At 35.3% G+C, this 14764-nt stretch overlaps 1 protein-coding gene across 1 annotated transcript; it reads left to right on the top strand.

The window, feature by feature from the left end:
• The first annotated feature begins 3159 nt into the window (after positions 1-3159).
• LOC18442491 (uncharacterized) lies at positions 3160-5574 on the top strand. Its single transcript, XM_006852707.4, has 2 exons — positions 3160-3222; positions 3668-5574. Exon 2 carries the CDS (start codon positions 3758-3760, stop codon positions 5261-5263), a length of 1506 nt encoding a protein of 501 aa, XP_006852769.1. The 5' UTR covers positions 3160-3222; positions 3668-3757; the 3' UTR covers positions 5264-5574.
• The last annotated feature ends 9190 nt before the right edge of the window (positions 5575-14764 follow it).

Genomic DNA, 14764 nt, shown 5'->3' with positions numbered 1-14764 from the left:
TGGAAAGACATGCAGGCTTTGAGGCCCTGCGCAAAGTGTAAACTTACTCTATTTTCTTTTTTTTCTTATTATGACGAATGCATTTTTTTTTTTTTTTCTTGTCATGACAAATGCACATGTATTATTTACTTTTAAAACATCTTACCACCTGGTTTGGTAGCATCCATTGCGCTTTGAAATCTCAAAGGTATTTTTTCGGCATCATCATGATAAAACGAACCACATCAAACTAGTGCTCTGAAAAGGAATAGGAAGGGAGTTGTGTTAAAGCCTTCCATACCCTTATAAAAGAGTATGAGCAGCCAATGCTTGGAGTTGTAAGATTCTAAAGGATTGTTTGGGACCTTGGATACCTAGAGAAGCTTGTCCTAGGGAGAGGCTTATACTGGAATTGATTACTCCTGGAATTGTTCTGTCCTTGGGATATGGGTATCTATTATTTGGATAACACCTGATAAGAAACATGGATATGTCGGTCCACTGTTTGGATTGTCAATCCATAGAAATTGAGTCGCAGTTTTTATATTATTATTACTCTCCATTAAATTTCATATGGATTAACTATGTCAATTCATTCCAAACTACAATATTAATTCTTAACTATGATGAAATCTTTTTTTTTTTTTATTCCTTTTCATTGTATCCTTACAGTTAGATATCTTGCATATCAAACATTCAATTAACGTCAATGTTTTAAAAAATCAAGTTATATACTTCGATATTTTGAAACTTAGAATTAATATCTCTAATTCTTGTAGGGCAATCAATGTAGCTTGTGAAAAATAAAGAAGAGATAAATTTGTTTCAATATTTCTTAGAAGAACTCTTGAACTATGTGCTTGTAATTTTTCATTTAATTGCAAAACATTCATCACAAAACATATGATCGATATTTTAAGGGATACATATGATAATTTTTTCCAAACAAAGATTGTGGTTCTATAAGGGATAATCATACATTTATAAGACTGTTGCGTTTTGCCCCTCTCCCTCTCTCTCTCTCTCTCTCTCAAAACGACGGATTTAGAAAATTAGGTTTTATTCGTAATAAATTTCTAAGTGTTAAAGCCAATAGTAATACAATCACAGTGAGAAAAGACCAGAAGGGAAGAGAGAAGAGATAGTGAGTGGACAAAATTTAGATGTGAATTCAAGTCAATTGTTGCTTACTTGCTTGTATCCAAACAATACAAAAATTTTTCATAAGTTTCGAAAAAATTCAAGAGCATACAATTCCTTCTATTTAAATTAAGTACTTGCAATCTCCTATGATCTAATTCAAACCACAATAGAAATCTACAATTCTATGTTATATGCAAAAACCAAGTCCATAAGGTGCATAGGTGGTAGGACAAAGCCGAACCTCCTTGAAGCTGCCTCATTATTCTAAATATATTTCTCCCAACGAGGTTCAGATATCTCTATCTTCTTTTTATACATGTTTGGCAGTAATTATATTATTCTAATATATCTATTTGGGTTCTGATCTCTTTTCTCTAAAAAATCCTCCTCTTTCACAGACCATAAACCAGAAGAGATAGTGAGTAGAGGAAAGGCCATTGGAATAGGAGGCTCAAAGAAGGCGACGTGAGGAGTAGTAAAGTTGTTCTCCAATTCCCTGTGGGTCAAATTGCTTGATTTTTAAGGTAGTGAAATTTGCAGAGAGGGTTGATGTTGGTGCTCCTGTTTATCTCGTTGTTGTTCTTGAATCTCGTAAAATTAAAGTTAGACTTTAATTTTGTGGGATCATGACAATTGACTGTTATTAAGATTTAGAGGGTATTGCCTTGTACAATCAAATAAGTCGCAAGTCCTTTCAATATCTTTAAAAATCAAGATTATTACAGATTCTACAATATCCCTAAACATCAGCATCTCATGGTACCATTAAACATACTCTAAACCATCCTAAATCACACAAAAAAGGTCTTTCCACATTGGAACTACAGTTTGAAAGGGTATTTCTGGTACCAGGTGCAAGGTGCCCACCCTATACTATTCAGGTAAGACGCACCTTCAAAAATTTGTTCTTTTGGTGTCAAAAATTTTATAATGGCTTGAAAATTCATAGTTCAACCTTAATTATGAAATTTCAAATTCTAAAAATAGTGCAGATCGAGCAGATCTATAAACACTTAAATCTTCAAAATAGATAGTCTAAATAACTTGTTACAAGATAAATTATTTTCTAGGACTGGAAAGTCGTTTTGTCTTTATAGTCATACATCTCGTCGTAGCAATTTCGAAAATTTTCCAACTTCATTACACTCTTTCCTACAGGATTTTTGAGGTACACCTTGCTTCTAAGTATATAAGGTTATAACCTTAAATAAACTTTTTTTAGTTTGGAAAAAATATTGAAGATTTGATAATTTATGAAAAATTAAAATAAACCCTTCAAGAAAATTCAAAATAAATTCTTTTTTAAGCTTTAAATCGACCTAGTGTCAAATGTAAAACCTTGCCCACATAAATACAACGGTGTGGTTTGTATAGAGCCAAGGCTCTAAACAATCATAGAACACACCTTCAGTTAGTGTCAATAAATATGTTTCAATCCTGAAAATCTTTGTGACAGCCTTAAAATATATGTTCATATCTAATTATAAAATTTAAAACTTAAAAAATGGTGTAAATGGAGCATATCTATGAAAACTTGAAAATATTGTCTAAAAATGAATTACAAGATACATTATCTCTAAAATTTAAAATTTATTTTTTTATCATATCTATGCATCTTGATGTCGAGATGGTCAATTTAAAGATATTTGGGCATTAAAGCAACCTCTTCTAGTGAAATTCTTTAGGTACGCTCTAATTTGATCGATTAGAGCCTCGGCTCTATATAACTTTTTCGTAAATTATAATAATATGTAATCTAGGGAAGGGCGGTCATACTTACATTGGAATGACTTTAAATTACGAAGAATCCCATCTGTGGCCGGGAAAACCGATGCCATGCCATTAATTCCTTGTCCACATATAATTGTATCTAAATGCTTAGTGTGATGTTTTATTAAAACCTTGTTTTTTCTATGCATTCCTCTCTCTCTCTCACTTCCAATAATCTGTAGCCCTCTCTCTCTCTCTCTCTCTCTCTCTCTGTCTTAAATGTGTATTGCATGGCATTTTATTCTCTCTCTAAATGCTAATCCATTTGAGGATTAACACTGTCTGGACTCTGGACATTGGTGTCTTCACAGGTTGCCACTACACCCTCAGGTATGCTCTTGAGCTTTGCTCACTATTTTTTTTTGACAATGATGAGCTTTACTCACTCTTTCATGGATTCTTGGCTCTTGGTTTTCTCTTAGATCTGAAACTATTGTTGTTTCATCAGCTAGTATCTCGGTTTCTGCAATTCGAGAACTATGGTATTAGATCTGTGTTCTTTTACTAGTGAAATCTCTCTCTCTCTCTCTCTCTCTCTCTCTCTGAACCCAAGAAAACCCAAACAGAAGTTATTTGTGTGTGCTAAAAACCCATTAAAATCACATTAAGAAAACCCAAAAGAACATATGTAGGTGCAGAGAGAGAGAGAGATTTGGGATTTATCTTTTTGTTCTTGACAAGAGAGAGATGGGGAGCTTTGGTTTTTCTCCTTTTGTTCGTTGATGGCCTTGCTTCAGTTTGGTAAGTGACGGTAACTTTGATTTGTAATCTGTAGGTTCTTGTCTTGAACACACCGCACTGGTCGAGATTTGAGGTTTGGGGGTTTAGGGTTCTAGGGTTTTAGTTCTCTGCTACTTCTCTTGCGATGTTTCGACAAACATCGGGCCGAAATCACAGAAGTAAGGGTTTCAAGATCAGGCATGCCTTGCAAATCGGGTTACTGGTCGCTGTTTGTATCTGGCTATTGTATCAGGTAAAGCATTCTCATGGTAAGAGGAAGGCCTATGAAGAGAACAATGGGAAATTGATTGAGAAATTAGACGCTGGCCGAGAGGATTTCAGTCTTGGGAGAAAGGGTTTGAACGGAGGGGTTGAAACAGAGGAAGAGAGACATGAAGAAGAAGAGAGACATGAAGAAGAAGAGAAAGAAGAAGAGAGGGAAGCAGAAGAAGAGGGGGGGAAGGTAGAGGAGAGAGATGATGAAGCCAGAGGGGGTGGAGATGATGAGATCGATGAACAGGATCAGGAGAAAGCTGAAGAGGATTTAATAGACGCCGAAGATGAGAAATTAGATGAAGATGAGAAATTAGATGAAGAAGAGAATGAGAACCAGGGTGAGGATATGAATGATCAGGAAAATGGTGAAGAGGGAGAAACTCAAAAACTCAATGAAGAGATTGGTAGGGACACACAGATAATAAGAAATGAAGATACTGCTGGTTCAGATCCTGATGAAGAGGAGAGAGAAAATCTAGAAGACAAGGGCGAAGATGAAGCTCATGGTGATGGGGAGTACATAAGAAACCTAGAAACGAAACCAGGTTTTGAGAGGGCAGATGAGTCCCATCCTGTTGAGAAGCAGGAGGATAAACAAGTAAACTCCATTTTAGAGAGAGAAGAGCAGGCTCACACTGAAGAGAAACAGGAAGAAAACCCAGAAAAAGCCAGTTTAGTGACGGAAGATGATGCTCATCCTGATGAGAAGCAAGTGTCTAACCCAGAAAAACCCAATTTAGAGAGAGATGGAGACGCCCACTCTGATGTCAAACAAGTTGAAAATCTAGAAAACCCCAGTTTGAAGAGAGAAGATGAAGTTCCTGAGAAATTTCCAGAAGAAGAGAAACTCAATTTCCAGGGAGAAAATGGAACCTTAGATGACAGTTCGTTAAAGCCAAACATAACCGAGGAAACCGTGGTTCTTGATAAAACTCCTGTAACCAAGGATGCTGAGACTGTTATCTCGAAGGAACAAGATGGTTCTCTGAACAATTCAACAATTGTGGAGCCAACCAATCAAACTGTTATCTCTACTGCAGATGGTGCTGAATCACAAGGTTCATTTCTTGAGAACAACTCTACTAGCTCATCTCAAAATAAAAGTATAACCAATGAACCAAAGGTTCCTGAAAGTGATGGTTCAGAAGATGCTGCAACAGAAGAGAGAGAGATGGAAGAGAGAGAAAGGGCTAATACTAATGATGGTGCTGAGTTGGAGAATAATGGGTCTCTTACAACAAACGGGACAACAGATGAGTCAGATCACTCTCTGCCTCTAGTTACTCAAGAAGAAAGAGAGGCTCTCACTGACTTAGAAACCTTGCCCCAGGTTGAAAGTGAAGCGACAAACACCGAAGCTATTTCAGTGGAGTGAGAATACGAAAGGAGAAGCCTTCCTGGAGGTTTCTTCTTCATCGCAGAAATTAGGTGCCACTCCTCTGAGACATTTAGTTGTTCAGCTCCTTACTTTTTGCTTGCAAATTGAATAGGCAAATGTAAGGATCTCTTTTCTTTTTCTTTTTTTCTTTCTTTTTTCGTTTTCTTTTCTTTTCTTCTCTATACCTCTGTTAAGTAGGTTAGAATGTTACTTTTTTCTTTTCTTTATTTCTCTTATACAATTTTAAAATTTTTGTCATGTAATATGCATCAGAAAATTAATGTAAGCATGGTTGTTCTTTTTGTGTTTTTTTGGAGTAAACTGAAACTATGAGAAATTAAATTTTTTTTTCCCCTTCCAATAAGATGAGAAATGAAGTTCTAACATGGAGCATTCTCCCAATTCAAGTAATATGGAGTTGCTTAATTCATTATGGGGCAAGAATTTATTAAGTACAAGGGCACGTGTACATGGAGTATGCAAGCGAAATAATAATAACAAAATTTCCCCTTAATTACACATATACATGCAAATCTTGCAACACTTCCCCTCAAAGTGGCATGTCAGTAGAGGCGAGCAAGTATTTTGTTCTCTAAGTTTAACAATCACAAGAGAGCCTTGAGCCCATTCCTATACTTTTTACCTTTTGAATAGATTATTGATAGGAATTTTGTTTCACTAAGTTTTATGTGAATCTCTTATCTGACTTAATGATGCATTGGCTATTTCCTTTAAAGAAGTGATATGGTGTAAGCTAACAATTCCATGGGTCTCTCAAATGAATATGCTCCATGCTATTATGGAGGTACGGGGCTGGTAGTTGTGTTGATATTGCCATTTCCTAGTGTTATCTGTTTCTTTTCTTCAGTATAGGGCTAAGATGAACTATTACGCAGTTGGCAAGAGATGTAGTTCTAAAAGCTCCCATGTTGGATAAGATGCAATACCTTGTTTCTTACTAAGGCGAGAAACAAAAGAGTCCTATGAAACATGGGGTACTATTATCAACTGAAATCAATTGAAGACTGATGGTAGGCAGTACAGATTAATGAAATCACATGATTAACCATTTAAAAGGAAAAAGGAAAACAGTTAACATTATCAAAAAACAAAAAAAAAAGAAACAAAAGATCTAATGGTATACATTACATCGGACAATGTAATGACCAATTAAATTGTGTGAGGTCTTGGGTAACTAAACAAAAGGACTAACAATTCAAACCAGTGTTTAAAAACTCATAAAGTTCGACTTGGACTCATCGAGTTACTATACTGTAGAAGTACTTGGCTGAGTTGCTACAGTAACCTGGACTTGGGCAAGTCCACCAAAACTTGACAAATCTGACACTTTTTTTATATAAAGGGGGGGGGGGAGGAATCTAAATCCCCCTCATTTCCATTTCTTTCCATCATTCAAGTTCAATCTCTATCATGATGTATTCTTGATCATCTATCAGATCCTGTAAAATGCTCATGAAACTGTAACTACAATAACAAACCAAAATACTTCAGCCAAACTCCAAATGATTGAATCCATGAGTTGCGTTCTTTAGTCAAAAGACCACCAACGATGATTAAGTCTAAAAACTTTAATATGTAGGTTCTCTTTGGTAGGATTCCATGAATGGCATCCTTAACATGTTTCTGATACATTCTAAGCATCTGTCAATACGAGGGCCATTTTCTCATAGTTACATTGGATAAAACTCATGGAGGTGTAAGGTTCGACCATAATAAAAATATCAGCTATATAGAACTCATGGAGGTGTAAGGTTCGACCATAATGAAAATGTTAGCTATATACTTCTTATTCTAGTCCTTGGTTACTAGGTGAGCTTTATACCTATTTTATTTATGTTCACTTTCTATGGTCTCTTAATAGGTGTCTTATCACCTGGAAGTTCACCAGGTCTTGGGAGCAAACCTAATCAAATGCTTCGATTTTTTCTCCGCACAAGTTAGTATGAACATTTGTATTTTGCTTCCTTTTAGGAAGAGGCTTCCTAAATGGAAGATAGTAAAGTAACAAAGATTAGAGTGGCAACCAGATGAGGGATTATAACCATAGTTTACTTTTAACAGAAGTGTTCAAAGAACAATGAGGATGAAATGAAACACGAAACTCTAGAGGCAAATAAGTTCTTTGATGTTTATTACAAAAGCTTCAACTGTATCAGTTTATGGGATTGAGAGGGAATTCATGGAGTTTTTCATGCTTAATGAAACCAGATGACATACATTGCTTGGATTCAGTCTTGTGCAATAAGCCTTCAGATGTTCTGTACTTAACCAATATCATTTGTCTGCTATCTGGAAGCAACACATACATTAAGGTAGATGGACAGAGACAAGGTGCTGCAAACAAAGGAGGGGATAGGACTTTAAAAGATAAAAGTTCTTTGTAAACTGAGACATAGTGAAGCTTCCAAAACAAGCAAGAAAGAAACATAAGAGACCTTGTCCACAGAAGTATCAATATCTTGGAAAAAGAGAATTTTCATTGGTATGACAGGAAAATGTGCCTACTAAGATGTTTTCTATAGAACTCATGGACTGATGATAGGACAAATAGGCCACCCAAAAGATTAGATGTCTTTCTTGTGGAGCATCTCAGGAGAATGATTGCGCAAAAATCTGGCAGAGATTCTATCTAGTTAGTTGACTTACACAGTAAGAAGTAAATATGTGTTGGAACAATCATCAATAGAAGTAACATGGTTTTGGAACCTATTTTTGATAGACACTATCCTTACGATCTAAATAAATAAATAAAACCTTATAACATGGAAACATAAAAAGGAAAAGTAAGATTTTTAGCCATTTTATGATGAACCCTATCCAAGTTATAACTATTGGCCAAATACCCCAACCGATGATGCAGATCAAATTTAGGGCACCTCAATCTCCATTTTTTTCAAATAGATGAGAACCCAACGAAGCTCCTCATCACTTGCAAATATCCTCTGTCACAGAAAATTGGATTTGGAGCTCCTAAAATGCTACAAATCTGGTAAATCTATTGTCCATTGAAAACTTTAGATCAGCTTTTGGGGGCATTGGTGATGGAGCATTTTGAAGGCTTCAAATCTATTTCCTGGTTCTTTCTTATCTTCTCTCCCAGGAAATTGATCCCTAGGGTTGAAGAGAATGAAGTTAAAGCTTTTTGGGTCCTCATTCATTCAAGGACGTGGGTAAATGAGGTGTACTGCACCATAACATTTTCCAAATTTAAATCTATCAACACTTTATGGGAATCCAAAACTGCATGGGTGTTGCATATGAAATGCTAAAATTTTGGATTAGTGGTCTAGGGTCATGAATTCGCTAGCTTTGAACCACTGCTTGAATTAGGAAGCATCTACCAACCACTTCTTAAAGTAGGAAGCATCTACCAACCACTGCTTGAATTAGGATTTCTATTGTTATGCCTTTGAACTCCAAGTATTGTTCTTCTACAGTGTTAAGTTGGAATAAACCAGATTTGGATTAATTCACAATTGAAGTAATAAATCCCGTTAAGTACACGTGAATGTAAACTAATAACCAAAGGACCAGTATTAGGAGCCAGTATAAATAAAGGATCAACAAAATGCCCCTGGCTACACCATTGCGCGAATTTACAATTCATGTGATACGCTGTTATCAAGTAATTCAAAAAAAAAAAAAAAAATTCTTTTCTTTTTGTTTACCTTAAGTGTCAGATGTCTCCTAAGAGAATCAAGTAATTGAATATTATCCATCAATTAATGTTTAGGTGTCTGTTAGGAATGGGCTCAAGGCTAAGTAGTATTATGCAGTGAAAGTTTGGTCAAGTGATTGCATTTCCATAATTCAGCTTTGGAAGTTCAGATTAACCCCTTTGTATCTTTTCACACATTCCTGAGATTCCATCTCTATGGTATCTGGGAAAGTTTGACAGGTGTATATAATTTGACCAACCTTATCAAGAACAACTGAGTAGTAAGGATTTTGGATCTTGTGTTGGATCAAATCACTTGAGATATCCTTCACTTCTCTTACCCAACTTTTCGAGACTCTCCTCAGGCCAGGTATTCAGCCCTTGCATGAGGTAAGTTACTCCAACGAGTCTAAGTGGATCTGCCTGAGTATTGTACAAGGCCAAAAGCACTTGAAAAGTAAAAAAAAAAAGAAAAAAGAAAAAATGGAAAACATAAAATAACAGTAGTAAACGTCAAATAAAACCAAAAACAACCTAAACAGTCCAAATAACCTTGAAAAAAGTGTAAAAACATGGATTTAACAAAAGGGCGTGTATGATCCTATGTGAAATCTGACATCTTGGATGTGTCACAGGAAAGATTTCTTTTGAACTTGTATCCTAGTTATTGATTAATTATAACCTCCATGTATCAAATATTAAATAGTCTTATTGTATATTTTTCCTTAAACAAAATTGATATATAGTTAGGGATATTTGTAAAAATCCAAAAAAAGATAGGGCATGTGGCAAAAAAAACTTACTAATATTTGCTAATAGCATCCAAGCCGTATATATCAACTATATACAAGAATTCCATATTTTTATACATGGGTGCAGTTGGCATACGGATGCATCCGTAGGTGTAGAGATAAGGTGCACCATCAAATTTTATCATGGTATATAATTTTGATGTAAAATATTCTTAGGATTATCTCAAAATCTATTTTTATATTTAATTATAAAATTTTAAATTTTAAAAATGGTTAAAATCAAGTAAATCTATAAACATATGAAAATCTTGAAAATAGACGGTATAGATAATATGTTGTAAAATGCACTATTTCTAAGACTTAAAATCTTTTTATTTTTCATGGTCATACATATCAATGTCGAGATGATCAATCAAAGGGTTTTTCAACATCAAAACTACCTTTTCCGATGGATTTTTAAGGTGTATCCGTAGTTCTACATTATAAGGTTGAATCCTTATAAAAACTTTTTCCTATATATATTTTTTTAATTTTTTTTAATATACACCAAATTGCACTGACTAACTCGGCGTAACTCACTCACCAAAGAGGCAAGTAACTCAGCCGAGTCTCAAAACGGTGTTAATACCTGTCATAAAGAATTACTTGAGTTATGAGGTATCCCATGTTCTCTCTCTCTCTCTATCAGAGAGCATCAATGGAGTATCCTATCGTCGCTATTGAATGTGACCCTTCTGAATGGCTTTAGAGGCCAACGGCTCATTGTTGGGTCATCAGTGTATCAGTGCGTGTATATGTGTGAGAGAGAGACAGGAAATACTCTAAGCAGCATAGTTATCAAGACCGGAACGGTTTTGGCAGGTCTAATCAATCGAATCTCTGACTGGTGTTCAAAACTTTGAGTATGATCGATAACCATTCAGGATTCATTTTTTTACCCTTTTTGGCCGGTCAGGGCTAAATAAAAGTAGTTAAATTTTTTTAAAAATATATATTTCATATTCTAAAGCTATTATTTTTTTCTTTTCCTTTTTTTTAAATTTGGTCCAATCAATTGAACTAACAGCCAGAATGATTTTGACTAACTTAGTGGCCAGTACAATTGATTCTACTGCTAAGTGAGGGCCCAGTGGCAGGTATAATTCATGTTACTGCTACACCAGATGGCAACAAGAGGAAATACGCTAGCTCACAAGCATCACGCCTTGCCTTTTTGTTTTTTTTAGAAACATATACAAGGAGACCAATTACTTTTAGTGCAAGGAGATCACAATTATTATTGACCATTAGATTGAAATCGAGTGGATATGAATGTTCAGTGATTCGGCACAAAACCCCAAAAATAAAAATTCTCAAATGTTGTTACACATTTTAATTTGTATGATTTCACATTCAATGGTCGAGAATGATTGTGACCCCTTATATTATAAGTAAATGATCTTATACTATATAAATTGACGTTTTTTTTAACAATGTTAAAGACTTCATTAATCAAAGGATACAAAATGTTAATTACATTGGAGGCACAACTCCTAATAAACAAAAAGCCCCATCAAACAAACTTCCCTCTTAGCTAAGCTATTATCCACCTCATTGGCTTCTCCATATACATGTCTAAAAGAGGCCTCCAAAGATCCACATATATCCAAAAGATTAAGCTAAATTGATCTCAAGCACCACGGTACCTCGTGCTCCTTTTTGCACCAGCTAATGACATTGAGTGAACCCCCTTCCACTATAAGATGGCATCCTACCTACTTTGCTTTGAAAATCTTCAGTCCATGCAAAGGAGAGAGTAATTCTACCTTATTAGCATCGGTGTTTCCACATGGTCCAGTATAGCCAGACAACACCTTACCATCCTGATTGTTTATCACTCACCCTACTCCTGTAAGACCAAATTTTTAAAGTAAACTTCCATCAAAATTTAGTTGGTAGCAATCCAACATAAGAGGATCCCATCTGCCTGTTGGTCTAATCTTTGTATTGCATTGTCTGGCTAAATTCCCCAAATTCAACTTAACATCAACCTCCGAGACACCCCAACCCTCCTTTGTAATTGAAAACTAGCTCCAAAATGTATGTTGGATTTTATTTATAATTCTCTTCTTATTCAAAACACTCCCCTCAAACGTTCTCCTATTCCCCTCCCTTTGAATCTCCCATAAGACTGCCCCCAAAAGATTCTCTAAATTATTTTCCCATACTCAGTCAAAATATTCCTCTCCCTTTGAATCTCCCATAAGACTGCCCCCAAAAGATTCTCTAAATTATTTTCCCATACTTAGTCAAACCACCCATATTGAAGTGTTTGATTCTATATTTGTGGCTTCTAGGCAGCATCAAGGAGAAGCTGAAACATCAAAAGCCCATCCCATACATTAGAGCCAAAACAATAGTGCAAGAACAGATCGTCTCCCGTTTCCTCATCTTCTGTATACATTAAGCAAATGTTAACCAAAATGTTACCACTGTTTTTTATATTATCTACTTTATATTATCTACTGTAAGTGTCTTAGCTTGCATCACAATCCATAAGAATGTTTACACCTTGTGAGAAATTGGTCATCTCCAAACCTTATTCAACATAAGTTAAGGCCATCTAATTTGGTCATTGAAATAGTAGCCGATATGCAAACGTAACCAAGAATAATCCATCACTATCCAACTCCCAAATCACCTCATCATCAGCATTATAAGACATGTATATTGATTCCAACTCCAATAATAACTGAGCGAGTTGAAAGATCATGATATCTGGCACCGTCATATAAACTGCCAAAACTCCATATGCAGTTATAGTCACTGCATACTGCCACCTCATTAACCTTTGCCAATGGCTGTGATACTCTGTCAAGAGTAGCTGGGTGACATACTTTGAAGGGCCTGTCACCTAGGTATTTGTGGAACCAAAAGGATATATAATCCCCCTTTCCAATCAGTCAATAAACACACCTCTCAACAATTTGTTTGCAGCAGTATATACCTTTCCAAAAATATGACTAATGACCACCACCACTTTCCCTAGTTGGAATGTCTGTCCACACCATCCTTAAACATCAACACCTGCCTCTATGACTGATCTTCACCTTGAGTGCATCTCCACCACCATTTTGCTAATGGTGCTTTGTTAATGAGCTTGAGGGTCCTTAGACCCAATCCTCCTTCCTTTTTCGTGGTGCACACTCTATTCCACTTGATTAAATAATACTTCCTATCGCCAAAAGAACCGCAAATGAAATCCCTCGTCAATCTCTCAATCGATTTGACAACCGAGCCAGGCATTCGCATGATAGACATCTAATAAATAGGCAAATTTGCTAAGGATGATTTAACTAGGATATTCCAACCCCTAGAGATAGGAACTTAGACTTCTAGAGGTTAAGCTTCACCTGAAATCTCTGAATAACAGGGTCCTAAGCAGCTCTAGGTAATCTGCCATCTGAAATGGGCAAGCCAAGGTATCAAATGGAGAAATGTTCAACCTTGTACCCAATAGAAGATGATAGGGAATTTACAACATCATCATTGCAAGCAACCCCTACTACAATAGTTTTCCCAAATCAACCTTCAAACCTAATACCATCTCACATAATCTCAGAAATCTAATAATATAACCCATCTTATTCAACTTTGTTTCACAAAAGATCAATGTCATCTGCATATTGTAAATGAAATATACTTAAGTCATATCTAGACACATTGAAACTTGTTCTTCCTTCCACATTTGTAAGCATCTGATTGAAACCTTCTACCACGAGAGTAAATAAACAATAGGATAGAAGGTCACTTTGTCTGATACCTTTAGTTGCTTTGATTGATTAATATTGAGAAATGGGTAACATTGAGAAATGGGCACTTGAAAGGCATCCCTTAATCCATCTTCATTATTTATCCCCAAAACCCATACATAATATAATATCTTGTAATATCTCCCAGTCCACCCTGTTATAGACTTTTTTCATATATAGCTTAATCGCAACCCTAGGTTCACCACTCAAATGTCTAGAATGATGTAATCTTGAGCTATAAAAATACTATCTATGATAAACCTTCTTTTGAATGTTTGCTTAGATAAGCACAATCTTGGAACTATGTTGGATCCAAGATTTCCAATAGAGTTTAAAAGTACAGTCTTAGCTTTAATAGAACTTCATCAGTCAAATCTATCAAATGGTAATACATTATAGAAGAAGATTTGACAGGCTGCAGCTCGATGAAATCTGGCAGAGTTGTACTCAAAATCTAAACTTAAAAAATCAAATTAGCCATTAGAAAATCTTAAAATGGCATGCAAATCTATTTCTAAGAATTCGAAGCTTAGAGAATGTCACAGATCTAGTGGATTATAAGGACTTGAAATCAATGGTCTAGAACAAGTAAAAGTACTGCAAATTTATGAGGACTTTGAAATCAATGGTCTAGAACAAGTAAAAGTACTGCAAGATAGTTTGTTAGGGATTGAGATCCATTGTTTTTAAAATCTATGACCGTTTGCAATTTAAATCTATGATTGTCGAGGGGTAGACATTCGATTTGCACATTTTTTTACACCAGCATTGTGTTTTGCACCAAGATGTAAGGCACAACCGTATGAAACCATAGCTTTACGAAATATTTTTCCTACCATAATTCAGGAAACCTTACCCCAATATTTTTTTTACAACATAGTATTGTTCTCTTATTTCATTCCTTTAAATTTATAAATGTAAATATGGATCCCTCCAAATTTTAGTTAATTTTAAATTTACTAGAATTTTTTCTATTTTCCATTTTCATTTTCATTTTCCTCTCTCTATCTCTCTCTCTGTGGGAGGGGCTGCAGCCTGCATGGTGAGACAGAATCGGGTCATAGGCATTGAGGAAGATTTCAAAATTTGAAAATACGAAAGAGAGAGGATGGGGCACGGAAATTGAGAGAGATTTAAAACTTTCAAATTTTACTTTTTAAGTTTCAAATTAAATTTCCATTTTAAAATAATGATTATTAATTACATCTAATGCCCTTCATAATTACATCCAATGCCCTTCTTTAATTTGATAGAGAGAAGAAAGCAATAGTAATTT

The sequence above is a fragment of the Amborella trichopoda genome, chromosome 13 (assembly GCF_054954075.1).
Source record: "Amborella trichopoda isolate Santa Cruz 75 chromosome 13, AtrichopodaSantaCruz75HAP2 v2.0, whole genome shotgun sequence".
NCBI classification, from domain to species: Eukaryota; Viridiplantae; Streptophyta; class Magnoliopsida; order Amborellales; family Amborellaceae; genus Amborella; species Amborella trichopoda.
This window is presented reverse-complemented; position numbering and strand designations above follow the sequence as displayed.